Source organism: Arctopsyche grandis, chromosome 11 (genome assembly GCF_051622035.1).
Source record: "Arctopsyche grandis isolate Sample6627 chromosome 11, ASM5162203v2, whole genome shotgun sequence".
In the NCBI taxonomy this organism is placed as follows: domain Eukaryota; kingdom Metazoa; phylum Arthropoda; class Insecta; order Trichoptera; family Hydropsychidae; genus Arctopsyche; species Arctopsyche grandis.
The window spans coordinates 29,420,678-29,446,803 of record NC_135365.1 but is presented as its reverse complement, the minus strand read 5'-3'; the positions used below and the strand labels follow the sequence as shown (position 1 = coordinate 29,446,803).

General features: G+C 42.0%; 1 protein-coding gene across 1 annotated transcript; it reads right to left on the bottom strand.

Moving 5' to 3' along the window:
* Positions 1 to 21,289, bottom strand: LOC143918801 (uncharacterized). The gene is made up of 15 exons (XM_077440869.1): positions 20,837 to 21,289; positions 18,983 to 19,120; positions 18,703 to 18,907; positions 17,044 to 17,270; positions 15,986 to 16,102; positions 15,721 to 15,903; positions 15,118 to 15,641; positions 14,878 to 15,032; positions 3,751 to 14,656; positions 3,556 to 3,661; positions 3,284 to 3,481; positions 3,034 to 3,201; positions 2,596 to 2,964; positions 717 to 1,884; positions 1 to 558 (listed from the first exon to the last, which is right to left on the bottom strand). The coding sequence occupies exons 1-15, from the start codon at positions 20,921 to 20,923 to the stop codon at positions 353 to 355; spliced, it is 14,757 nt and encodes a 4,918-aa protein (XP_077296995.1). The 5' UTR covers positions 20,924 to 21,289; the 3' UTR covers positions 1 to 352.
* Positions 21,290 to 26,126: the final 4,837 nt, after the last annotated feature.

The following is a 26,126-nucleotide window of genomic DNA, read 5'->3' as shown; positions in this document are numbered from 1 at the left end:
GGAATCTATGTATATACAGAGATACAAGCTATTTTTTTATTATATTTTATGCATGTAATGTTAATGAAAGTGTGTATGTGTGTGTGTGTGTTTGTGTGCTGAAACACACCCACAAAATTACAACATTTATGGTATTTATATTGTATTCACATATCCTTCTTGCCATTTGTCATTTGCTTCGTTAATAACAGCCATTTGACTATTGTCAGGAGAAATACGAAAAGACGAAAACGAAATATACATAATGAATGTATGTATGTATGTAGTATGTACGTATGTATGTATTTTACTGTATTGCTTTGCTTTTTTTTTAGTAGGTATAATATAATATACATAATAGTAGTAGTAGTAACTAATGTAAGGGCGGAGGTCGCCTACGAGGTCGGCGAGACGTGGAGCCCGAGTTGGAGGCGGAGGCGGAGGCGGAAGTGGGCGGTGGTCCGCCACAACAGTGACAGGAGCGTTTAATGCCTCCGGATCCTCGGAGCGACACTCGTCTATTATTAGCACTACCCTCTTCCGGGGTGGAACTGCCTGAATGCATGACGGTGGTTCCACCTCAAAGACAAAACACACACACATGAAACAACTTATTAGATTGTAATTGCATGCGAGTCCGAGTAGAGTCTAGAGTAGGTAAATGTAGTAAGCGTACGTACGTACGTACGGGTAGTAGTCTTATCCGTGATATTGGAATGAGGAATTGTTATACTCACTTGTCGATTTTGTGAGTATACTGACACCCTCTGAGCTGCTGGTTTCGATCTCAGCGCCCATGTTAATCTCGGCGGAGAGCGAGCGCGGACTCATCGCTCGGCGCCCGCCCGAACCCTTAAGGCTACGTCCCCAGCTGCGACGCGACCCCGTTCGGTTGGCCGCGTCCGACTCTTCCGGACTCGACGACGTGTTTGAGTCGCTGTTCTTGTGGATGCTGTTCGCCAGCGGCGTGGGCTGCAGCTTATTGGAAGCTTCAGCCGCGTTGTTCACGTTGGACGTGTTGGAGATCAGGGCGCTGTGCAGGATGGGTCCGTCGGCCGCGCTCGAAATGCCCGAAGTTTTGATCACCGAGTTGACGCGGAGCGGGTGGTGCGAGTTGTGCACCTGTGGATCGTGACCGCCCAAGCTGCTGCTGTCCGTCGAATTCGTGTTCTCTTCGCACGACAGCGGACTCTTGCAGCACTTGTTGCTGTCCTCCGACGAAAAGTCCAGCAGGTTCTGCGGCGCTTGGGGTATGCGCTCTTCCGACTGGTTGGAATTCGAGTTGGACTCCCAAAACAGTTCACTGTGCTGCTCCGGCGAAGAGCAAGTGTCTCTGCCGTCTCTTTCGAGCATCAACGATTTGAGGATTCCTGACTCGGCGGTCGTCCTCGCGTCGTTGCTATTCTCCGAGAGAAAGCTTCGTCCGTTTTGCGCCAACTCGTTGACGTTCGCGTTGCACAGTTTCTCCGATGGATCGTTGCCCAGCTGATCGCTACTAGCGTGTCGGATGACCTGGGCGACGTTTCGTTGGATGATACTCGACGACATGCAAACGGACGACTCGGTCGACGACAAATTTAGATCTCTCTTCACGATCTCGTTGGTGAGAATGCCGTCGAGGCTTTTGTTGTTCGCGAGTATGCCTTCCTTGCTCTCGGCCGAGTTCATCGAATCGTCGGCGCCCTCTGAATAATCGTCGGAGCTCTGCAACGAAGACAGAGCGTTTCTGGAACGTCTCGATAGATCGACCAACGAAAATTGCGAAGCCATTTTGGATTGAGAGAATGTCGTTATGCCACCACTGCTTCCGATGCCTTCGATTACACTGCGGACGATCTCATTTCGTTTGGATGCAACGTGTGATGATGGGATAGACTGTTTACTGGAAGCGGTTCGAAAAGATATCTAAAAAGAAAAATAGCCAATTGAAATCATAGTCTTAGATCTTAGTTAAGCAATGTAGAGAATTCAATTGTGGTTAGTTTGTGCCCAGATACGGTGGAACATCTTCGAAAGTTTTTTTTCTATACTACTACTGTTACTCGACTTTATTTTAAACTTTATGTTTAAACGACTTGGCATATTAAGTTATTAAATAAAAAAAAATGTGTCTGCATGAGGTCGTATTTTTTCAAATACCTTTTATATTTTAATTGTTTAATATGAAAAAAAAATGGTAAAACCTACCCACATATAAACAATATACAACACCAATAGAAAAATTAATTAATTAATCAAATAAATTTTCAACAGATGGCGCTAAATGCTCAAGAGACTTATTGCCCTAGAAGAAACATTGATTTTATTTTTCACTAAGTGTGATCGAAAGAAGGGAAAGAGTTATAGAAAATTGATTATATTTACACAAATTGTTGTATTGAGTCTTTTCGAAAAAAATATAAATCTACATACGATATACATGTTTTTTTTCATTTTTAATTTCCAGAAGTCAGCGCGCATTTATGTCCATCGGAAACTTTATCACGATCCTAACATTTCAACATAAAACATTTCAACATAAAATATTTAAAAAAATGTTGATTTCAAATCAAATCAAATCAGTGGCAGAGCAAGCAAGCAAGCAGCCTACATATTAACGATGAACTGTATGCTTACATTAACAGAGGCGTCGTCGGCATCGTCACTGACCAGCTCGATTTCTCCGCTGTGGAATGTCGTGTTGGGGTGCATTCGAGCGAATTCAGACTCTTCGCCCACATCCATCGGCTGGTCGTTGAGCATGCGCGAATCCCTCGTCAAATTTGAAGGCAGCGACGAACTGGTCGCGATCTGATGATTGCCCACTGTCGAGATGTGAGTAGTAGACGGCGAAGCATGATTCGCAGTGGGTAAGATGCATCCGTCTTGCGACTGATCGAACTGTGATGACGGTGAAGCGGCGAATAGAAGCTCCGCTTCGGGAAACAAATCAGACGCTGACGGCGAATCCACTCCAAGGTCTTCACATTCCTCAGAGAGCGATTTCTATGTGATAAAAAAGTATTAGAAACTTCACCCTCATATATGTAGCAGATAAAAAAAAAGTGGCACTACCTGAAGTCTCAACTCATGCTCCATAACGGCATACTTATGTCGCAAACTAGCCGCACTGTGGATCGACGACGAGCTCTGAGCTATATTTCTACCACCCTGGACCGTTCCCGTCACGTCCACAGACTCGGAACCGCAAGATTTTCCATCAGGGTGTCTGATATCCAATACCTAAGAATTCCATCATCACCATCATTATCGACACTAGTCTACACGTGTATTCATGCAGATATCATTGTTCAAAGATGCTTACTTGGACATACTGCTTGTCGTCATCTACCGATGATACGGAATGCTCGATGACTTCAGAGCCGAAACTTTTCTTCACCGGAGTCGATATGAACATTTTGTGATAAAGATGGCGAGGACCGGTGGGCGAAGATGATGGACTGTACGAGTGCCGAAGCACTCTCGTCGCAACACTGTCGGATAAATCTCGACCTTCTTCCGTCTAAAATAATAAATAAAATAATAAATAATAAGTGTAAAAAAATGCAAATGAAAATGCACCACAAATATAATAACCTCTTGTTCATCGACATCGTGATGGTCATCGTGATTGGAAAGTCTGTGAGGAGAATTTTCATAACCAAATGGAGACGAATTGTCTCTGTTGACGCCACCGTTAGTACTGAAAATTAAAATAATAATATTTATAAATATGTACACATTAATATTTCATATTTATACATGTATATGTTAATAAATATGAAATATTACCTCCAAGGGGTGTGGCTGTCGGAACTACCGTGACATTTGCCAATAGAATCGTCATTTTGCTGTGACCCATGAGATAATACAAAATTCTGTTGCACATTATTGGGCAGATCGTCTGTCATCGAAAGATTATCCTCCAGTTGATTGATATCTGACAGCTTCATATCCACTTCACTGTCACTCTCCTTGTTCAAGCGCAAAAACTGGCTGTCCAAGTGCACCTGCTTCCGCAACAAGGATTCCTGCACGACGGTGTCACTGTCGGCATTCAAACTGTGCAGCGTCTGGTTGAGGCTAGACTTGGACAGCTGAATCAAGGAATTGAGACCCGAGGAGTTTTGCACCGAGAACAGTTTCCCACAGTCGGGCGAATTCAACGAGTGAACTTGGATCAAGTTCAACGTTGCATTTCCGGATGGCTTCGTCACGTGCACCTGCTGCAGAACGTGCTCCGACATGTTGGAATCTTGAATTTGATTCTGGTCCATAGATATGTTGTCGTCGCAGCGGTTCTCCGATGAAGCGTCAATGGAATCTTCGAGCTTCACCGACGAAATATGCTCCCCGCTCAACGACATGGTCTCGTCTTTCAACGACTGCGAGTCGGATATTTCCGACTTGACAGAATCGGGATTCAAGTCTGAATTGGCCGCCAAATTGTGATTGTACTCGACGACTAACTTTGGCTGCGCGTTATTCAAGGAACTGTTAGTGATCCACGACGTGTCTTGAGGATTAATGTTGGTCGACGGAGACAGGTTGAAAGTGTGCAGGTTTTGAACGGTGTTTGCCGGCAGTCGCACGTGTCTAACTTGACCCGGTCTAGTGAGCATCGGTTTCAATCCGGCTGGACTGATGAGTCGCTGCAAGAAGAGCGTGTTGGTCGTGTTCCCGTCGCCGTGGGGAACATTCAATATCTTGGGACCCTGATTGGTGACTATCGTGATTTGTTGACCACCTTTAACCATCGACATCGGTAGCAAATAATTTGCAGGCATTAAGACAGCCGTCGTTTTGCCGGAATTGGGTCTGGCCATCGCGATAGTCTGACCGTCTGCAATGATCACGTTCCTCTGCTGCTGTTGGGGTTGTTGTTGTTGTAACTGTGGAGCCGAGGACAAGTCCGAGTCCGGCTGAAACAGCAATTTTTTGGCAGCCTTCTGCGGACTCGCTTGGGGAGATGGATTATCGGGACCCTGAATGCTATTATCGGTGCATTCACCTTGAGATAATCCGCACGAGCTGTCCTCGGAGCCCATTGTATGTCCGGCGTCTTCGCCTCCGAGGGGACTCATTTCCTGCAGACTCTGGCCACCGCTGCCCTTCTTCGAACTACCGCCGGATCCCTTCTTGCGTTTTGAAGACGTCGTCGGATTTGTGGGCGGGTTAGATCGCCGTCTGGGAGCCGGTTTATCTTTGTCCGGAGAATTTTCGACCTGTTCTTTATACTCGGCCAGTATATACAAGATCCTCTGCGTCGTTTGCTCGTCTTCCAGCGGTTTTTGTAGAGACGTCTTGGTCGGTACGGGATTGCTCGGTTTTGTCGCAGTGCTACTGGAGGGATTCGTCGGCTTGCTCGGCTTCGTCTTGATCGACTTGGAGTTGACCTTCGTCGGTGTATTTGAGCAAGGTTTCGAGTGCGTTATCGTATTGACTAAGCCGTGTGTGATTTGGCTGGATGGCGAGTTTTGCGAGGAAATGTTGGTGATGATCGAATCGGTCGTCGAATACGTGGTGGTCAAGACGGCCGGTGATTTCGAAATGACCTTTTGATTGACATACGTAACGTTGACCGTTTGATTCGGACCAATGGAGTACAAGACTTCTCTGGGCGCAGGAGCGTGCACCACACTGGACTGCGACTGAGTGTCGATGTCGGCGCTTTCGATGACCTGCCTTTGCGGGGAAGTGTCGGAAAAGGTGGAATTGCTGTTACTGCCCGGCTGAACGGTGCTGCGCTCCTTCACTTGCTCCAGCACCATATCGAACTCCCGCAACTGTTCGAGGGTCGACGAGCTCAGATTGGATTCTTGATGCGGCGCCGTACTCGCAGGCCGACTGGGACGGATGGTCGTGACGGGTGTCGGCACAGGTTGGCGCAAAGCGGGAGCCGTCGTCAGCACTAATTGTTGATAGACGGCGGGATTGGTTCCCGGAATCAGATTGCGTTGTATTTGCAGGACAGGTCTGACGACGCGGGCTCCAGTCACCATCTGGCCACCGCCTTTGCTCAACATTGGCATTTTGATCCTCATCTGGGTCAACAACGGGTGAGTGTTGACGTGACTCTGCGTCTGTTCCGCGAACGATTGATTGGTATCATCAGAACCAGTGTCCATCATCACGCTACTGTTGGCCTGTTGATCTTGGGAAACGATTTTGACGACTTGCGACTCCAACTGCTCCGTGCTGTTGGCCTTCTCTTGGTTTTGCTTTTGAATGTTTTGCAGTTGGACTTCGTCGATCATGTCCGAGCTGGGCACCGTGATCAGATTGATCGTGTTGACGGGAATCTGCCTGGTGTATATCACTCCGCCGTGTATCGTCTGAATGTTCATGGGAGCCATCGACTGCTTCACTTGCTGCATCACGTTCTGGTGTACAATGTTCGATTGAGCGTTTTTGCGAATGAGCAACGGCGGGTTGCTTATATGCCCTAATTGGCTGAGACTCAACGATGTTGACATGGAAAGATCTTGCGTGGATTGTTGTTGGTCGCAGGAAGCGGACACCGATGGATTTTGGGCTTGTTCAATGTTATCGTTGTTGCTCTTTTGAACGGTGGTGTTGTCTTGAAACACAGATTTTCCAAACGCTTGATTGAATTTGGGCAATGTGATAGATTTCTCGGGACTCGAAGGCATAATCTGGCTGGAATTTTGAATAAACTTGGCGTAGTTCTCTTCGTACACTGATCTGGACTTTAATTCTTGAGCTTGATCGTTTTGCGGTTTTATGCCCGACTGCACAGTCGTGACGTGCGTGTGTGTGGTGGTTTGAATTTCCGACGATTTTGACGGGGTGAAGTTGGAATTGTCGATGGGCTGCAATCGAAGAACCATGCCTCGTTGATGTTGCGCGTTCAACTGGATCGATTTTCCGTCGGAGGATTTGCAAACGAACTGAACCATCTTTTGTTCGTTGTTGCCATGAGGGTTGGTGATGCTGGTGAGTAGATTCACCCGTTTCAACACTTGAGCCGTGTTGTTTTTGTTCTGCATGCCGGCGTTGACGATGTGCAAAACTTGATTTCCTGACTGTTGCGAGCCGGAATCGACGAGCGAGAGACCGCTGAACTGCGACTGACTCAGAATGGAAGCGTTGCTCGTATTCGGAGTGGATTTCCCCTGAACGATGTGAAGGACTTGAGTGGTGCCCGACGCATTAATGACAGAGGACTGACCGTTGTCGACGAGCAAGCCTCCGAAGGAATTGCTGTTTTGAGATCCGCTCTTTCCCTGAACTATGTGAACCACTTGGGGTCCCGTGGAATGACTCGCCGTTTGAATAACGCCATCGCCGGAGGCTTGGCTCAATGGCGGAGGCAATATTTGAGCCAAGGCTTGCTGCAGAGAGAGTGCGTTGATCGTACCCTTGGGGAACGTAGTCATTTGCACGTGCTGTCCGCCCACGGGAGAGTGTATGATTTTTTGCGACAGCAGGTTGACCAAAGTTTGCCCTCGATTGGTTATAAAGTTAGCCGTACTGCAGGGGACGTTTAACGGCATCTGACTTTCACTGGGCGAATCTTCAGCCGTTGCGTCTTTTTCTTCGATGTGAATGTTTTCGACAAAGTTGGCCTGACTCGTAACTTGATCGGAAAAATCTAAAGACGGCTTATCCAGCGTAATCTGTCCCAAGTTTCCCATGGAATTGGTCGGATCGGAATTGGACGACATTTGAATTTGATTCAAGTGCACCATCTCCCCTTCGGAAATGTTCAAGGAAGAGCTATTGCCGTCGACTCTATCGCTGTTACTTTCGGCCGAATCTTCTCTCTTCTCCCCGTTGTCGTCCTCTTTCAAATCGGGCAGAGTGTTTTCGTTGCTGCTCGATTGATGCGAGTCGTCGTGCGACGGCGACCTATACTCCACCGAATTGTTGGCGGAAATGTCTGCATACTCGTTGGTGGTAGTCTGCGAAGCGGTCGGCAACGCCGACAATGGATTCTGTTGCGTCGAAGTCACCGGAGACTGTCCCAGTTGGACCACTTGCACGATGGCGTTGTACGGCGACGGTCTCATAAAGTCCAAGTCCTCCAAACCGGGTACTCGCGAGAAGATGTTTTTGAAGTCGGATTTAGGATTCGATAGCTTTTCACTCCTCTTTTCCTTGTTGTGGAGGCATTTGGATATGTCGACGGAGGGTTTGTCGTAGGCGTACATGTTTTCGTTTGAAAAGTTTTTCAGTATGGCTTTAGAATTCTTCATGATTTTGTGCAGCGAGTTGTTGTTCAGTTCCTTGTCCGAGTTGAGCACCCCGACGGAGTGTTCGTTTTTGTGATCAGTGCTTCTGCGGTTGGCGGAGAAGTTGTGCAGAGCGAGGGGCGGCCGAGCGGTGAATGCGTCCGACAGCACGGCAGCCGGACCCTCCGGGCGACCTCTCAATGAGCCCTTCAAATTCCCACTGCCGGACTTAACACCAAAACCCATCCCCTGCCGTTGATGTTTCTCTGATTCCACGTTCCTACTTAATGTTTCCGCTAATGTTTCGTGTTTCTCGCATTTTTCAATGTAGCGCTTGATGGACTCGCACTTGTCGACTTCGCCCTCATTGAAGATTGGCGAATAGAAAGAGCTTCTGGAACAGTCGTCGGTTCCCGAATCATTGGATAAAAAATCAAATTCTGACAAGTCAACGCCCAAGTCCCCTCTAATGGGACCATCACCCAAATCGTTCTCTTCGTCGTCATCGTCGTCGTCGTCATTGTCGTCGAACCCCCGCAAGAATAGTTCCTTGATGCTGAGATTGAAAGCACGGTCGTACGACTGCTGTTTGTCGATATTCAATTTATGTGTTGTTTTTCCGACCTCTTTCTGCGACACTCTCGGCAGGTCTATCTGCGGGTTGTTGCGAAATTTCTTAACAGTACCCGTGTTGTTTGATTCCATTTTCCGTTTATTTTTATGATAGGAATGTTTTTGGTACGTTCTGAGCGAGCCGAGACTGAACGACAGATTGAAACTGTGATCGCCAGAATTGTCAGCGTTAGATGTGTTGTCAAAACTCGCCGTCTTCTTACAGTCGTTGTTGCTCAGTATGATATCCGGCTGCTGCATCGTGACATAAGATTTGCTGTCGTTAGTTTTGCTGATCAAGTCGGGACATGACGACATCGAAAATTGCAACTCTTCAACGGGAGCCCTTTCTTGGGCCGAATCTACCATCTTGCAGGGCGATCTGCGACTTCTCGCATGATTTATTCTCGGTTGATGCAGGATATCGGGCTGTACTGATTTTTTAATACCGGCGGGCGACTCTTCGTCGACAACGCCGATTCTATTGGATATGTCGAGCTCGTGTTCGAAATCGATCAAGTTGTAATTGTTCAAAACGTCCGGTTTGTAATCGCTCTTGTTGCTGGATATATCGTCCTCGATATCGGTTTGAAAATCAGACGTTTTATTATTGATGAAATCGAGATAGCTACGATTGAATTCCTTATCTTCGTTCTTGGTGACGTCTTTCGAATTTTGCTCGGTGTTGGTAGAGTCGGCTTCGGCAGCGTCGTCCGAAGACGGGTCGCTATCCACTTCCAGTTTGATTTGGGCACGAGAGAGCACATTCTGGCACAAAGTTTTCAAAGAATCTACAGTGCGAAGAGGCTTAGTCGATTCGTAATACAGGCTGTCCTTGTGGCAAGTGTCTAACGACTTTGCTTTAGAAGTGGTAGGTTTCATGCCTTGAGATACAGTTTTCGAACGACTCCTGAGCGTCTTGGTGTCCAGCGACAAAACTAGGCTTTCGCCGTCCTTGAGAAACTTTTTTAATCGGCAAAATTTTTTAGTTGAAGCACTCGTCCGCTTCTGTGGAACTTTCTGCTGTAACTTTTTCTTCAACATCAGCAGATCGTCTCTCTTTATTCGAACTTCACACGGTTTCTGCAACTTTTCTCGATCCGAAGGTGGTATTTTGCCAATTTTTATTATACTCGATACATCGTTGTTCAAAAACAGCAACGAATCGGATGGTTTTTGGGACAATTTTCGTCTATTCCGCATCCAATTGGACCTCTTGGTGAGTTTCCGACGTTTCGTATTCTTAGCAGTCAAGGAGTCGGAAGCCATCGTAAAAAATACGGGAGTTGGTGGAATCGAACTATGGCTCTGAGCATTCACCTGCGGGAATACTGTAGGCTTGACGTCAACGGCAATAGGATCATTCGTCATGACGAGTTCGACGTCACTATTCGAACCACTATTATTGAGCGTATCGTCTTCATCTCCATCGGACAAAATTTCGATGACTTCAGTCGAATTCACAGCCTTGTTTTCATCTTTGGCGGTTGCACCGTCGTCGGAATCGTCCAAAGTAATAAAGTCCTCAGTAATAATAGTATCACTTTTTGTTTCACTTTCGACAATTTCAGGAGTTTGATTTGGCTCCACTTGGTCAGTCGGCGGTTTTTCGACTTTATCATCAGAAACGTTCGTTTTTACCTGCTCACTAATGAAAGAAGTTTCCATCTCTTCAGAAACGTTCGTTTTTACCTGCTCACTAATGAAAGACGTTTCCGTCTCTTCAGAAACGTTCGTTTTTACCTGCTCACTAATGAAAGAAGTTTCCATCTCTTCAGAAACGTTCGTTTTTACCTGCTCACTAATGAAAGACGTTTCCGTCTCTTCAGAAACGTTCGTTTTTACCTGCTCACTAATGAAAGAAGTTTCCGTCTCTTCAACGTGAAAATCGGCCAAAATATTTTCTTTTATTTGGTTACAAATTTCAGATTTCGTTTCTTTGATGATCTTTTTATGCACAGTTTGAACTGATTCTTCGCCAGTGATAACTGGCGAAGAATTACTGTCTATACTTTCGGATACTTTTGGATCATCGACAACCGAAGACACATCAATTTCACTGTTAACAATCATCTCAGATATATCTCGCAAATCCTCGGTGGAAATTTCGCCGTCTATTTGCATCGGCTCCAATACATCTGACATAACATTGTCATCATCTGTTTTTTCTTTCACGTCTGTTTGCATTGCGTCGTCAAAAGACAGATGGACAGATAAATCTGCAAGGGGCAACGGAATAGGTGGTAAAATCGAACACACACTATTATCTTCGATTTCGAGGGATTTTGATTGAGCGTCGTACATTGGGACGCATTTCTCTTCGTCTAAAATTTCCGCAAAAGGCAAAACGACAATATCTCTCAACGAGCAGTCACCAGGATCCTCACTTTCGCATTTAGCATTGCCAATTATTATCCCAGGATCGTACAGTGAGTCTAGACTACTATCAGCTTCTTTGCATTCAGTTGAATGTGTCAAAATTTCATCTTTACACTCGGTCCAATCTTTAAACGGCAAAGGAATGGGGATCGAACTGACGACATTTTCGACTTCCATTTCAGTTTGTACTCGAGCAGTTGACACAGTTTCAGAGTCTAATGTATCTAAAGTCGGCACACTTTCTACTCGGTCCGTCTTCAACTGGGGCCCTTCAAGTAAATTCAACATACAAATACTAATCTGTTCCGTCGGTGCATTAGACTGTGCAGATGGCAACGAGTCCAATTTTGGAACGGGAACGTTGAATGCACTCGTCGTGGATGCTTTAGCTTCATCTTTAGTGTTTACACTAGATAAGTTTGATTTGGTTTTGGGCACAGGTGCCGATGCATTTGACTTTAATTGAGTATTGGGAGGAAAAGAATTGGAAGCAATTTTTATAACCAAATCATTCCGTCCAGACATTTTGGAAATTATGGCTTTTATCGTTTTATGCGACCGTTGATTATCATGCCTCAGTCTTTCAACGTCAGTCTTGAGTTCCGCACTGGTTATGGTTTTGTTCAACGTTTTCATTGGTACGAGATAAGCTTCAACGTTGTCGAAATTTTGAACCTTCAATATAGACGTCGTAAACTTGGACACGGAAACATTAGACTTCGGTGGCAAAGTTTGCGGGGGCTGCATCGTCACGCATTCGTTACTCGAGTCTAGTTTCGTCTGGGTCATATTTCCCATATGCGGATTCTTCTTAATCAAAAGACTCCTCAGGGTGTCGTAATTGATGGTAGGTAACGGGGCGTGTAATTTGGATTTAATCAGAGGATCCACAGCAGGGAACTTTGGTTTGTTCTGTCTTGGCGGCTGTACAGGTTGTACTTTCGTTGTACTCGGAGACTTTTCAGGTTGTACTTTTGTTTTACTCAGAGACTGTTCAGGTTGTACTTTCGTTTTACTCGGAGACTTTTCAGGTTGTAATTTCGTTTTAATCGGAGACTGTTCAGGTTGTACTTTCGTTTTACTCGGAGACTGTTTGGATTCAAAATGGTTCTCGATGGGAACGCATACGGGACCCACTATGCTGTTGGGACTGGTGAAGTTCGATTTGACACTCGTTGTAGAGATTGGCGTCTTCGTCGGTTCCTGGAAACACGAAGAAGACGTGGTCCGATACGTCTGGCCGATGCAATTGAAACTATTCAGTTGAGAGGATTTTTGACTGGACGCAATTTCATTCGTGTGAATATTGAATATGCCAGCGTTTACGGAAGACTCTAGTTCCGCCACAAACTTCTTATATACAGTTTCAACATCGGCGTTTTCCGTATACCTCGGTTGAGATTTGTCCTCTAGCTTAGTCGCATTACTTTTGGCAAAATAATGCGACTGGCATTTGTTTGCATATGAAATGGGGGCATCCACTTTGGTATTAGCCATTGATGATTTTTCGACTTTGACTTTTGTTTCATAGTTTGTGTAATTCGATCCGGTTCCAATCCCATCCAGAGGCAGAGGCGCGAAGCATCTTTCGATATCATAATCGCCGCTCCAAGCTTCAGATGGGACCCTTTTAGGTACCGCATTTGTTGGGTGTGAATTGTCATTTGTCATGTCATAGTTTTGATATGTATGTTGAATCTGTACCGAAGGAACAGATTTAGTCCAGGCTTTAGAATTGGTCGTCTCGGTTGAAGTGTTGCGTATAATATTGGGACGGTAGGCCGCAGCAGCTTTAGTTTCACAAGTGGGTTGTCTTTTCACATACACATTGGAAGTGTACTTCTGCTGTTGTTGGTTGTCTGTGGCGAAATAATGTAACTTTTCGATTTGTTTCCGATGCACATCGGCTGCGGGTTCCATTTTATCGCAGACGAATTCGTAAACGTCTTTAAATTGCGGATTAATATCGTTTTTAACGACAGCGTTGTACCGTCGAGAGGTTGGCACCTTGGCGAATTCGGCCCCGGACGAAGACGGGTTTTTTCTGCTGTTGTTGATGTACTTCCGGACGAGCCTGGCAGGATCGTCATCTTCTTTGTAAGGCAGTCGCTCATTGTGTAGATATGTTTCAGTAGGTTTTACGCTGCAATGACTTTGGCTCGACATAGCGACAGGTTGAACGCTATGGTCGACGCTGGTGTTGGGTCTTTGAGGTTTGCCGCACTCACCAGATCTTTGCAGAATTTTCAGTCTGTTCTGTAGCAGCTTCAGTTCATTTAAAGTGGTCACTTTGTCATTCGACTGGGTGCAAGAGGAGTGTGTGGGAAGTTTGGTGGAAGTCAAATTTAGCGATTTTATCACGTCGTTCGATGACGTGTGTATGACTGGATTTTTCGGTACGCCCAAGTAAGTATGATGCGAGGTGGAGCATTTTGAAGTGTTCGATTGATACGTTTTGGTGGTAGTCGGCAAACGATTTATCGAAGAAGCTTCTGAATTCAGTAGATTTTCCCAATCTACAACTTGGTCAGATTGATTAGCGGACGCAGGTTCGACAGTGTGTGAAGCGTCGTAATACGACACAGAAGTAGATGGCATAGTGTGTTTGGCGTTGTACTTTCGAAACGTCAGTAAACTAGATTTGCTTACATTGGACTTGCAATGGTTGGGACTTGTATTGCTCGCCGTGGAATGGTGGCCCGAGTTACTATTGCTTTCTGCGGAAACAGGAGAGTGGAGGTTTTGAGAATACACCAATTCAGTTTTAACTTTATCGCAATAGTTTTTAAAATTTTCTTTAAGCCCCTCGTGATATGTTGCATTATTCGAGCTGTGCGCGGTGTGATGATTTGGCTGAGGATAAGAAAAGTTCAAGTCGTTCCGTTGCAGTTTATCCTCTTCGCAGGAAATTTTGACGGCATTACAGCTGCCGAACATGGCCTTCTCCAGTTCTCTCTTGTGCGCTTCGTGCAACTCCATCTGTTTCCGGTACACCGATACGATATGCGAAGACTTGTTTGTATTGAGAGTACTTTTTGATATATATTTCTTCGTCAACGGGTCAAAGTAATAGCTGGACTGTGGTGATGGAGTTTGGTGATTTGCACTGTAGGTTCTGGATATGGCCGGCTTCAAATGCATTTGCAGAATAGAATTGTTATTTTTCTGCACAGGTCTGACGACGTACGATTTGTCCGTGCCGATGTATCGATTTCCTTGGTAGTCGAGATCACTTTCGTTACAACTTTCCGTACTGCTAGTGACAAATGCTTGCTTCACATTCGATTTATTCTTACTGACTTTGCTTCTATCTGCCACTTTATGTCCATCCTCTGGGGGTACACTTTTCTTGGAAGACTTTTTCTTTACCTTCTTTGGATCTTTAGTTTGATCACAGCTATTTTTATAGTGCAAAGAACCGTCTGCAGATGCATTGTTAATACTGTTTCGACTGTCTCCAACATATTCGTCTTCATCCCAGTCGTCTTCTATTTCCAAATGATGTTCATAACCTATATATATATACATATAATAAATATGAAAATTTGTTAAACAGAAATCAAATATTATAGATATATATATGTAAACATTTCTTTTCAATATTCTTAAAATCAAATTAATTATTACGTTTATTTTGTGTACTCAAAAAAATTAATAACTCAAATTAAATACTGAGAATAGCTTTGTAAGAAATGGAAAATTGACATTTTCAGCCAGTTAAAAATGTATTTACCTTTTTCTATACCATAATAAATATCATAAATTTCTGGCTCCTTAATTTCAAACTGACTATAATCTAAATGAACATATTTTAGTTCCGTTGTCACCGTCTTCGTTCCTTCTTCAGTGTCTGCCATATACGATACACAATGTTGTGACAGTTTATCCCTAAAAAGAAAAAGAAAAAGAAAAAATTCAACACAAACCAAATGACACATGTCAACAAACAAGATTGCATTTTAATTAATCTCACCAACTCAAATCCCAAGTGAGATACTTTAAACGAGGACCGCTAAGTAAAACGGCGAGATCTCTACACAGATCCACACTCAACTCCAAGCCTTCACCCTCCAAGACGGCTGCAGATATTAAAGACTGTGTCGACTCCTCGTCGGCCTTCGTATCATCGTGCAAATCCATCCTGCTCACATCTGACTGCATGGACTCGACCGTTTTGAAAAGCGACGAATCCTCAATCGCCTTGTTCCCTTTCTTGAGCCAATTATGTATGTGCGACGAACATTCGAGAACCTTTTGATAGTAATGCTTCGACGGATGTAGCGAAAATGCAGTGAGCACGCACTCGGCGCTGACGATGGGATTGGCAGCGACGAGATCGGCCAACGACAGAAACCAAGCGGCCAAAGTATGCGAAGCACTCGAAGTGGCAGTCTCATCCGACTCGTCTTGGATCTTCTGACGCTCCAATTCGTTGACGCCGGTGGTGAGGGCGCGGATGTAAAGCTCGTATACAAACGGACGCATTGAATCTTGAAACTGAAATATGTCATACGTTGAAATGAGCAACACGCGGCTAATTGTATCAAATTATTCAGTAGAATGTTTCGATGATTACTTGATGCTGAACGGCCCTGCACACTATGTAAATGTGAGCAGCCGTATCGGCCGAGTGCAATAGTTTTCGAAAAGCTGGAGCAAGTTCTTCCGGACACTGTGCATATAGAGAGGCGAGCTGGGCAGCCAGAGTACCGAGTTGATTGTTTTCCATCGGTTTCACCAAACACGTTGCTACGAGCACCTGCGACATATCATTTTTCACATTCATTAGTACCCACTATCATATTATATTAACACATCACGTCAAGTAATCATTTTGTAACCTGGCCACAAAGCAGAGCTGTATCGTGAGCGTGTCTCCATATACGGCCAAAAGATTTCTTTCGGGTAGCCAATCGACTGATGATAGCTATAGCATCGTCCACTTCTAAAGCCTTAATCTGTCAATGTAAAATAAAAACAATATTATACATACATTCATATTTGATAAACAAGTTTGATTCAAAATTCAAATGCAATTATTATTAGTAAAATGTCATCATCCACACACTTTCATTCATCTCTATTTAACCCATTCAATGCTGAAATCTTTTCTGAAACATTTCCAACTAAAATTATTTAGTGATTCAATAGAAAGCAGCTAATCCAAACAAACCCTATACCGCTGTAGCTATACCGCTGAGGACTTCGAGTTTTGTAAAGGTGTGTTTAGATTCTGTAATATATCTTGTAGCGATATAAAATAAACAAAACAAGTCTATTAATGAATGTATTTATCCAAAACTAGTTCCATCTTCTTCATTGTTGTTAAAATTTAATGCTCACAATCTAAATGCCAAGCATTAGGGATTTCTATTGGGAAATTCTGCCATGGTTATAAATTCAGAAATTCCGGTGTAAACCATTGACACGGATTACACCACTCAATGCATTTTTTGCATTGAGTGGTGTAATCATGTTCAATGCATTTTTTCATCATGCTACCTAGAAAAGCTAAGCGGATAGAATTCTTGTTTATTTTGTAAAATACAACGTCTATTGGCGTTTTTCAGGCCCATAGTCTTGGTAAAACGCCGTTCGACGCTCATCCGTCTAGCCTTATACATTTTCATAATTCCAATCTAACTTATGGCCAATCCAATCTACATATACTCTCTAAGAGCACTTTTCTAGTCCACATTTTCATCATTTCATCGATGCAAACATTGGGATTTTAATCCCATCACTCGTTACCTCTTTGCTTGTACACACTGTCATTACAATCAAAATATATCTTTTTCAACAGCATTCATTCGTTCATCTGCACTCATACAAAATACAAAAAAGTTATAAATTAACGATCTTGTAACTATGTGACGTGATTAGATAGATGAATACTCACGTGAGATATGCACTCGGTGGTTTTCCTGGCTCGTAGCAACAGCACCAGCAAAGCTTCGGACGCAAAAGAATGAAGAGTCGAGGGGAGAATGGGAGTCGTGGGAGGTAAAGGAGCGAGAGCAAACGCCAAGCGGAGAGCGGCTCCTTCCAGCTTTCCTCCAGCCGCGCACAATTGTATCAAACGTTCCGTTGCGCCGCTGCCTCCCTCTTCACGAATCCACGAGTGCACTGAAATAACAACACACGCTCGTTTACCACAATAAACCACATCTTAAATCTGAAAAGCACACTAAAATACATACGAATTTACACACTAAAATACATACAAATCGAGAAAAACCAAGAATTGATCAAATATAAGGCTGGCTGCGCACTAGACAGCCAGGCTGCTGCAGCCAAAATATTGAGCAGCCAGTTTCGGCAGCCAGAGTCGACGGCCGGTAGTCACCCTTCCCTCAAGCGATATGGACGTAGAAAAAATAATTCTTTACCTCTTGTTTCGTAAGAAACGCAAAGCAAAGAGAAGATTTTGGATGCATCCTCTTCTTCTGGAACGACACTCAAAAGGCTTATTTAATAATTATTTTATAGATCTTCGTAACGTTTTTTTAACTTAACAAGAATGTCAGTGAAATCGTTTGATAACCTCTTGAACAAAATAAGAAATTCAATTACGGGTACTAATACTCGTATGCGAGCTTGTATAATTCCAGAAGAAAAATTGATAATTACTTTGAGGTGAGTACATAAATCAAATATATTTCGTTTATTTTTAGAAGCATTTATTCTTTTATTTTTTACATTTTTTAGAATGATTCTGATTCCCGAAACAAGTCAAGTATTTCAGTATTCTGAGTATCTGATACATTTGTATCGGTTGGTGATAACCGCTCATTATATGCCGTAGTACGATTGCGATATTGCCCACTGCTGAAGGTTTCCTGTTCATGGTTTGGCTGTGGTGAGTATTGGCGATATTGCCCATTAACTGAAGTTTCTGCTCCATAATTCGATTGTGGCGTATATCTTCGGCTATATGTTGCTGGTTCATTATCAGCATAGCCTTGGCGAAACAGACCAAATTGCGAATGCTGAGTTTCCATAGGTTGCGGTTGTGCTCTTTGTATGACGTCCATTATCTCCATTCTGGCAAATAAATGGAGAATTCATTCTTTTCATTTTCTGCCAAGCTTTCCTCACACATTGTATTTGTGATTTCTTCCCATCTTCGTATTTTCACATCCCGATCACTATATTCTTCTGAAGACATATCCCATATTGCCTTACGATTTTCGATTTCTCGAATTAGTTTCTCTGTATCGAAACTCATTTTCAAAAAGAAGTTAAAACTAGTTTCGGAGCGTAAAATACTTCTGGCTGCTACGACAAGTGCGCGGAGACTGAAGGCAGCCACATACTAGCCTGTCAGTTCTACCTTGCACGCTCTGGCTGCCGTGCAATCGTACGCGATCTATTGGCTGCCGCAGCCAGGAATTCTTGGCTGCCCAGTGCGCGGGCTCCAATGAGCCACCGTATGTTAGATTGGCTGCCTAGAGCGCGGCCAGTCTAAGTGTCAGTTGAATTTAGACAAAATCTCATGGAAGGAGTTTGGAATTCAACTACATTCACACACATATAGCATATAACGAAGATGAAAAACCTTTTTGCGTATCGGGCTGAATCCCATCCATGATGTCTTTCAAGACGGGATGATGCCAAGGATCGCGTGCGACGAGTACCAAATAGCGCACACGCAGCTCCTCGGCACTCGGTGGACATCCGGCTCGTTGGATCGAATCGCCGCATTTCTGCACCGCCTCTATCAGTCCATCGCGAGACGATTCCTCCAATCGCGACCATCCATTCTAAAAACAGAACGTACACGTTATGCAAATTTCAAAGGGCAAGCACGAGACGAAAGTTGGATTTAGATACAATACCTGTAAAATGAAATGCAACGTGTATCTGTATAAATTATGTAACAACTGAGAGGATACAGGCGGAGCGGTCGCATCTCGCCAACGCGTCACGAGAGCCGAAGCTCGCTCCGCCGCCGGTAGACTGTTGAGAATCTCCAACTGAAATTGATTATGCAAGTCATAAGTTTATCAACATGTGATGATATCACTATTTATATAAATTGTTGTGTATGAAGATTGCCATTTGAATGTTATTCATTGTGTGTGTGTTTGTTTAGTTTGGTGAAAAGTGAATGTTTTGATTTGACATTGGATAAGGTATGAGACGTTTGATCTGCGACTTTCGAGTAATTTTTGTTTGCAAAATGATGTGCAAACGAAACCTTACAGTGTATGTTAACCCTTTGAATGCTGACTGATAGGCGTTGTATTTTGAGCATGTACAAAGTAAACGAGAACTACACCAGCTAAGCCTTTTCACGTAGCAATGAAAAAATTATACATTGAACATGGGTCGTGTAATCCATGTTATTCATTTGTCAACGTTGATTTCCATAGCAGAATTTCCTGATGGAAATCATTGACTGCTGAGTATTTTAGATTGTATTGCTTGGCATTTAGATTGTGAGCATTACATGTTAATAACAATGAATAAGATGGAACTAGTTTTGGATAAACACATTCTTGTTTTGTTTATTTTATATTGTTGCAAGATATGTTAGAGAATCTAAACACACCTTTACAAAACTTGAAATCCTCAGCAGTAGTAACTTAGGGTTTTGTTTGGATAAGCTACAATTTTTATAGCTGCCTTCTATTGGATATTTAAATAATTCTATTTGGAAATGTTCAGCATGGCGAGCTTTCAACAGAAAGGACACCAGCACCCAAAGGGTTAAAAGAAGTAAAGTAGTTGCCATCAACATGATCGATTAGGTCCTAACTCACAGAATGGTGACCGAAACTCGACCATTTCGCAGGGCTCCTACAATCGAATACACCTTTTTGCACTCGGATTACACCACTATCACTCTCCGTTCCGTTTCCATCAACCATGTCAACTTGCGATGCCACTTCTTCGCTAGTAGTTTCACTTCTACCCTTCATACAAACGAATGTTCGATTTCAATCAAAGATTTCATACAAATCGAAAGGTCAAGAATTGGGATACCGGTCAGAGGTGAAATTTTCAGTATGGTGGGTTTTCAACGGAAAAGACGAATAAACGATCTTCAATATTTTGTTTCATATATTTTGATAAAACTAAACATTTTTTTAGGAAATTGTACAATATGAATAAAATTTTCTTCATCGCTTAGTTCTTCAGCCAGTTTGAAATTTCCAACAGTTGTACAATCGAAATTGAACGGATGCACCCAATATTTTCTTTTCTGTTTATTTCGCATTAACTGATGACATTTCATGACTGCAAATAAAGCCCCCCTGGGAGGGGGGGGGGGGTGTTTACGTCGCATTTTACATGAGTGCTAAATGTGGCGAAGCATTTGCAGGGTGTATGCTGCATGCGTATTTGGTGAGGTGTCTCACAATAGGGTGCTGTTTGTGTGACATGTTTTTCTTCATTAGTAATGCATTTTACATAATATTGAGAAATTGAAAGTCGAGAAGGGTCCGTCCGACTAATGTTGGTAAAATTTCGACATTTTGAAAGCGTTCGAACGGTCGAGAGACATTGAAGGCCAGACCCATCCAGGAAATAATTTCGGAATTGAAAGACGCATTTAATGTTTTATTAGGATCGAGGTGTCAATACAACATGATGGTGTGTGTGTGTGTGTGTGTGTGTGTGATGTTGATGGTGACAGCGGTGTTGACGTATCGATGAAGTGAAGTGTGGGGTGGGGTGGGGCGCACCTGAGGGGCGACGGGAAGTTCCTGCGCGGGGGAGGGCGAGGGTGGGGCGGAGGAGGGGGGCGCCGAGGCCCCGTCTAAGGCGGCCATGCGCGCTCCCGAGACGCCTCCCGCTCATCACATGCTCCCGCAGCGATTGCGGTCCTCGTCACACTCCGAGTCGCGCTCGTCTTCGCGCTCGTCTTCTCCCGACTCCCGACTCCCGACTCTCGACTCCCGACTCCCGGCTCTCCGTCACACTCTTCGCGGCGTTCGGCGATCAGTCGAGAGGCCGCGAGTGGCAACCGGCGACCGGCGACCGGCGACTCACGACTCCCGACTCCCGACTCCCGTCCCGACTCACGACTCAGTTCTCGCTATTTACACCGCTCGCGCTCCACCACTCGACCACTGCCCCATCCGAACGCGGCCCGCCACACACGCACCGCTCGAATACGGCTCGCGCATCCCATACACGACCGAGCCCGATTTACATTCGACGCTCTTTTCATCGCTTCGGTGATTACTGGTCACAAAGCGCTCTCCCAAAAATCACTTACATCTCTATAACGGAACATCTGGCAGCCGAAAAGTATATCATACTAACGAGAACTTGAGTGCCAAATATTGCGTATTCGCGATTTTAATGGCAAAAATTGTCTTTGTGACTAATAATCCAATTACAATTTTCATCGGGACTCCGATAGCCATCACTATATTACCGACTGCCTACTATTTCCTAGTCTTCGACGCTAAAACTTACCTTTGATTTTATATAACAAAACAACACTAATTGTGTCAATTGAAGTTGGGGTATATAACGATTTTATAGTGGTTTTAATATATAGTAGTTTTAAAAGTACATGCGAGTAGTGCAAAATTTATTTTTTATACACATATACCACAGGCTACCCCGATATGACCCTGTGGCCAAAAAAATCATAAAATACATTTTGTATAAACATACATATGTATATGTTACATGTTATATGTTGTTATTGTTGATGTTCAAATATAAGTACAAAAGCAGATATATTTACATACATACATACAAAAATCTTACCTTGTTAGAAATACAGTGTTGAAATTTTTAATCACAATAAAAATTAACCAGAAAATCAAAACGTTTAGTTCTGAACGACAAGAGAGACTGACAGTTATCAAGTTCATTCATGAAAATATAGTGTTCTTACCCCTAATCCCACATCTAGAACATTGCTCTTTCAATGACCAACTAATACTCGACATCCTTGAAGAAATACAACTGACAGTCGCAAAGATAATAGAACATAAAATGCCTAGCTCTATGCGAACCGAAGCTATGTATATCTACTATCCCGTTATTTCCCCGAATTATAGTTCAGGAGTGTTACGAGTGGAAACTTACAACAGAAATCCACGAATATAAAATGTTTTTCTTTAATTTCACCTTGAGCCCTTTTGGAATAAATATTATTCTTCTTCGTATTCCTTTTCCTCCCAGAACGTCGGCAACTAGACTTCCCATCCGTATTCTGTCTGTGGCTGTTCGGAAATGTGCTCGGGTGCTGAGGCCGTACCACTGCCGAAGATTCTTTAACCAAGATGTTTTCCACCTGTCCAGACTACGTTGGCCTACGGTTTTTCCAAAAATACTGAAAACGTAGCACTGTAGAAAACGTAGCACTGAAAACGTAGCACGTTTCGCTAGGTTATATTTACCACGATCTTTTTTATTTATTACCAAATTTTAATAATTTAACAATCACCAGAATTTGTCGTCTTTACTACTGTGTCGATGAATATATATTTACTTTTTTAATATAACCATGTCGTGTACCATACTTCCTTGGAATATAAAATATTGTCTTTCTATTTTCAATCTTCGCTTTTTTGGGTACTCATTCACTAGTTGGACTCACGTTTCATATCACATTCAAAAACCAATGATTACGCTTCGCTAATAAATATAAATAAAATAATAATTCAATAACGCTTCGCTAATAAATAAAGTACTAATTCAGTACGACAAAATAATTTAAAAATAAAACAAAATAGATGAATAAAATAAAGTAATAAGCTACAAATCGATCATTCGTCACCAATCTCTACATAAATTACTTACATATATAGATATTAAAAAACAAATCTGACATAACCATATTATCTGAATTCTTCCCTGCATTAAAAATATGAGGAAATTTTTATACATACATACATAGATCTCGATACGTTTGTATGTTTTACTTATTTAAAAATATTAGCATCCACGAATCTCGAAAAATCCAACAACTACAACGAATGTGGGGCTACGTCAAAGGGAGAAATACGTGGACTCGAGGAACGAACTAGGACTTTATGGAATCGTATCGGGCCAAAATTGATTGGCGGACGAAGCTGGATGGAAGTGATCCCTACGGGACTATTCTCCGAAACGTATTTTGATTTCCATCACTAGATTATATTAAAAACCAATGAATGATTACCCTTTTGATTTATATTTATTATTCTGTAAATTAAAAAAATATATACTTTTTAACTCGAGCTTTTTTCGGGTCTAAACGATACGAGTGCATACATTCGTATCGTGTCGCATTTTTTATTATTCTTCGGTATAATTTTACGCTCATAATTTACGATACAAAAGTTTTCGCCCACATGTAGTAAATTTCCAACGACGTAAATATGTACATGTCGTTAACGGAGTTTCCCGTAAATCTGAATAATGATATGAATACAATAAAAACATATTTGAGGAGACTCGTCCTTTGTCAGAATGTTTTTGCCTATTATTGCGAAATCTAGCATTCTTTTCTATACTCCGATATGTATAGTCGGATATTTAATCATATAGCTGATCAGACGGACATCGATAGACATTTGATCAGTTTTGTAGATCTTTATAAAATATTGTTTTTCCTTAATATTATGTTTTTTGTTATATATGTCATATAATTACTTTATCTATGTATGTACGTAGTAACAATAGATGAAGTTTTGTGATCATGCGAACTCGAGATTTTGACTGATTCGAACTCAGAATCGATTACTGATCACGTTTTCATGATCTAGTTTTATTTTATTTAACATAGATACATATATGTATACCAAGAAGGCTTGACAGGAAGACTCCGATGCCCTTCCTGGACGATTAATTACAAAAAATGCAGCATTTTTATTATATAAATAATAGCTAATAGCTAAAATTATATTTAAATAAATCACTATATTAATTAATTAAAGAATTAATCCAGTGAGACATCTATGGATTTTAGACTAAATAACGGGTTTCGAGAAACTCATGGAAACCCTTAGGGTGACACCACTGCCCAAGTCTGACCAGCAGTACAGCGTGTTCGAATCCAATAATCACTTGGTGCTAAACATACATACACGCTACCACTGAGCCATACTGCTGGCTAATAAACCGCGTATTATTGTTTTTGTCATTGCATACTGTTTTCTTTTATTATTATTATTATTATTTATGTCATATGATGTACTGAAATGGGGTTTTTACTGCACAAAATAAAAAAATAGAATAGAATTCGTACGATGCAATTTTTGCAAGACAACATTCGTCTTCGGACCTCGGGTATCCGAGACGGCAATGAAAGTTTTTGCGTTTTCACGACAATATTTTCATCGTCCACGCATCGTGGACAAATATGAAATATGAAAAAATACTAAAATTCTCCGTTCGAGCACATTCATAAGGAATGTAACCAATGGTGTCACCCTAATGGTTTCCGGAAACCCGTTGTTAAAAATCAAAAGTTTGCGGAAACCTGTTAGAAATCTAAAAGTTCATATAATTTTTGTAGTATTAGAAAGCATAAGCCAAGTCCAGATCTGAAAATTCCCTTTGGAGAAAGTTTGAAATGGCAGTCAGTAATAAAAATTTAGGAGTAGCGTTCGATAAAAGAATGAGATGGGCACCTCACATTGAGGCAGCGAAATGCAAGGCGATGCGGGGTATATCCTCAATATATCCAATATTTAATCGCCATAGTTATTTATCAACTCAAAATAAAATAAAAGTATATCGCGCGCTCATATTATTATTATTAACCTATGCTTCATCCGTATGCAATAACGCCTCGAATACTAACCTTTTCAAGCTCCAAGTAATACAAAATAAATTCCTAAAAATAATTTATAATACACCTATATATACTAACTTGAAAAAACTGCATGCCATATATAATATTTCGTTTGTTACAACAGACATTACTAACAAACTAACCAGTAGATTCTATGACAGAATCACTAATAACCATACTAACACACTTGTGAAGAGTTTCGGTGATTACAACCCTTTAGGTATAAACACAGATTACCTAAACACAATCTGCTTTAGGTCATCGACTTTAGAGAGTCTTTAATTAATATTATGAATTAGATGTATTATGAACATTTATAAGAATTGTAAATAGGTTTTTGAACTCTTTTTCCTATTATGCTGTACATTAACATTATAATAATATAATACTATGATTACTAATCAAATTAAATTGAATTGTAAAATAGAAAATGATCAGTAGATCAGTAGCTATTAAAATAGATATAAGATGTATTTTGAACATAATTTCGTAATAATAAAAAGCGAATTTAAAAATCAAAAAATCCTCTTAAATAAGTTTCCCAGGATCGAGACACATTTGATCCAAAATTTTAGATCAGAAATAGAGGTTGAAAAATTATGTCAAAATCTAGTGTAGTATTGTTACTATACATTTACATACATAAAAAAAATGATTAGCTCGTTTAATTTGGCATAAGATAAAAATATATTTACAAATTATAACGAATTTTGCTATGGTGATGCTTCGAGGGTAGTAGAATTAATTCTATATATAATAATAATAGGCTTTGCAATTGATTGATTCGCAGTGTGTGAGTTCACAGTTACTAATCAAATTAAATTGAATTATAAAATAGAAAATGATCAGTAGATCAGTAGCTATTAAAATAGATATAAGATGTATTGTGAACATAATTTCGTAATAATAAAAATCAAATATAATTTTTGTCAAAAATTATACAAATCTTGAAAATTGTTTTCGACGGTTTCGACAACTTCGAAAAGGTCACAGTCGATTACATAGCTGGTAAAGAGAAAATAACTTTTTTCGAAATATATGTATGTAAATACATATAATATATAGTTGGAAGCCCGTTGTTCCAAAATTGGGGGACACACACACCACAGAACGTAACGAAACGAAAAGAAACGTGTCGAGTGGTGAGGTGAGGGTGGCAACGTCGAGCTTTCGGGCGTCGAGTGTAAGCGCAGGACACGGTCGCATTCGAGACGAACTTGCGGCCGCGAAAC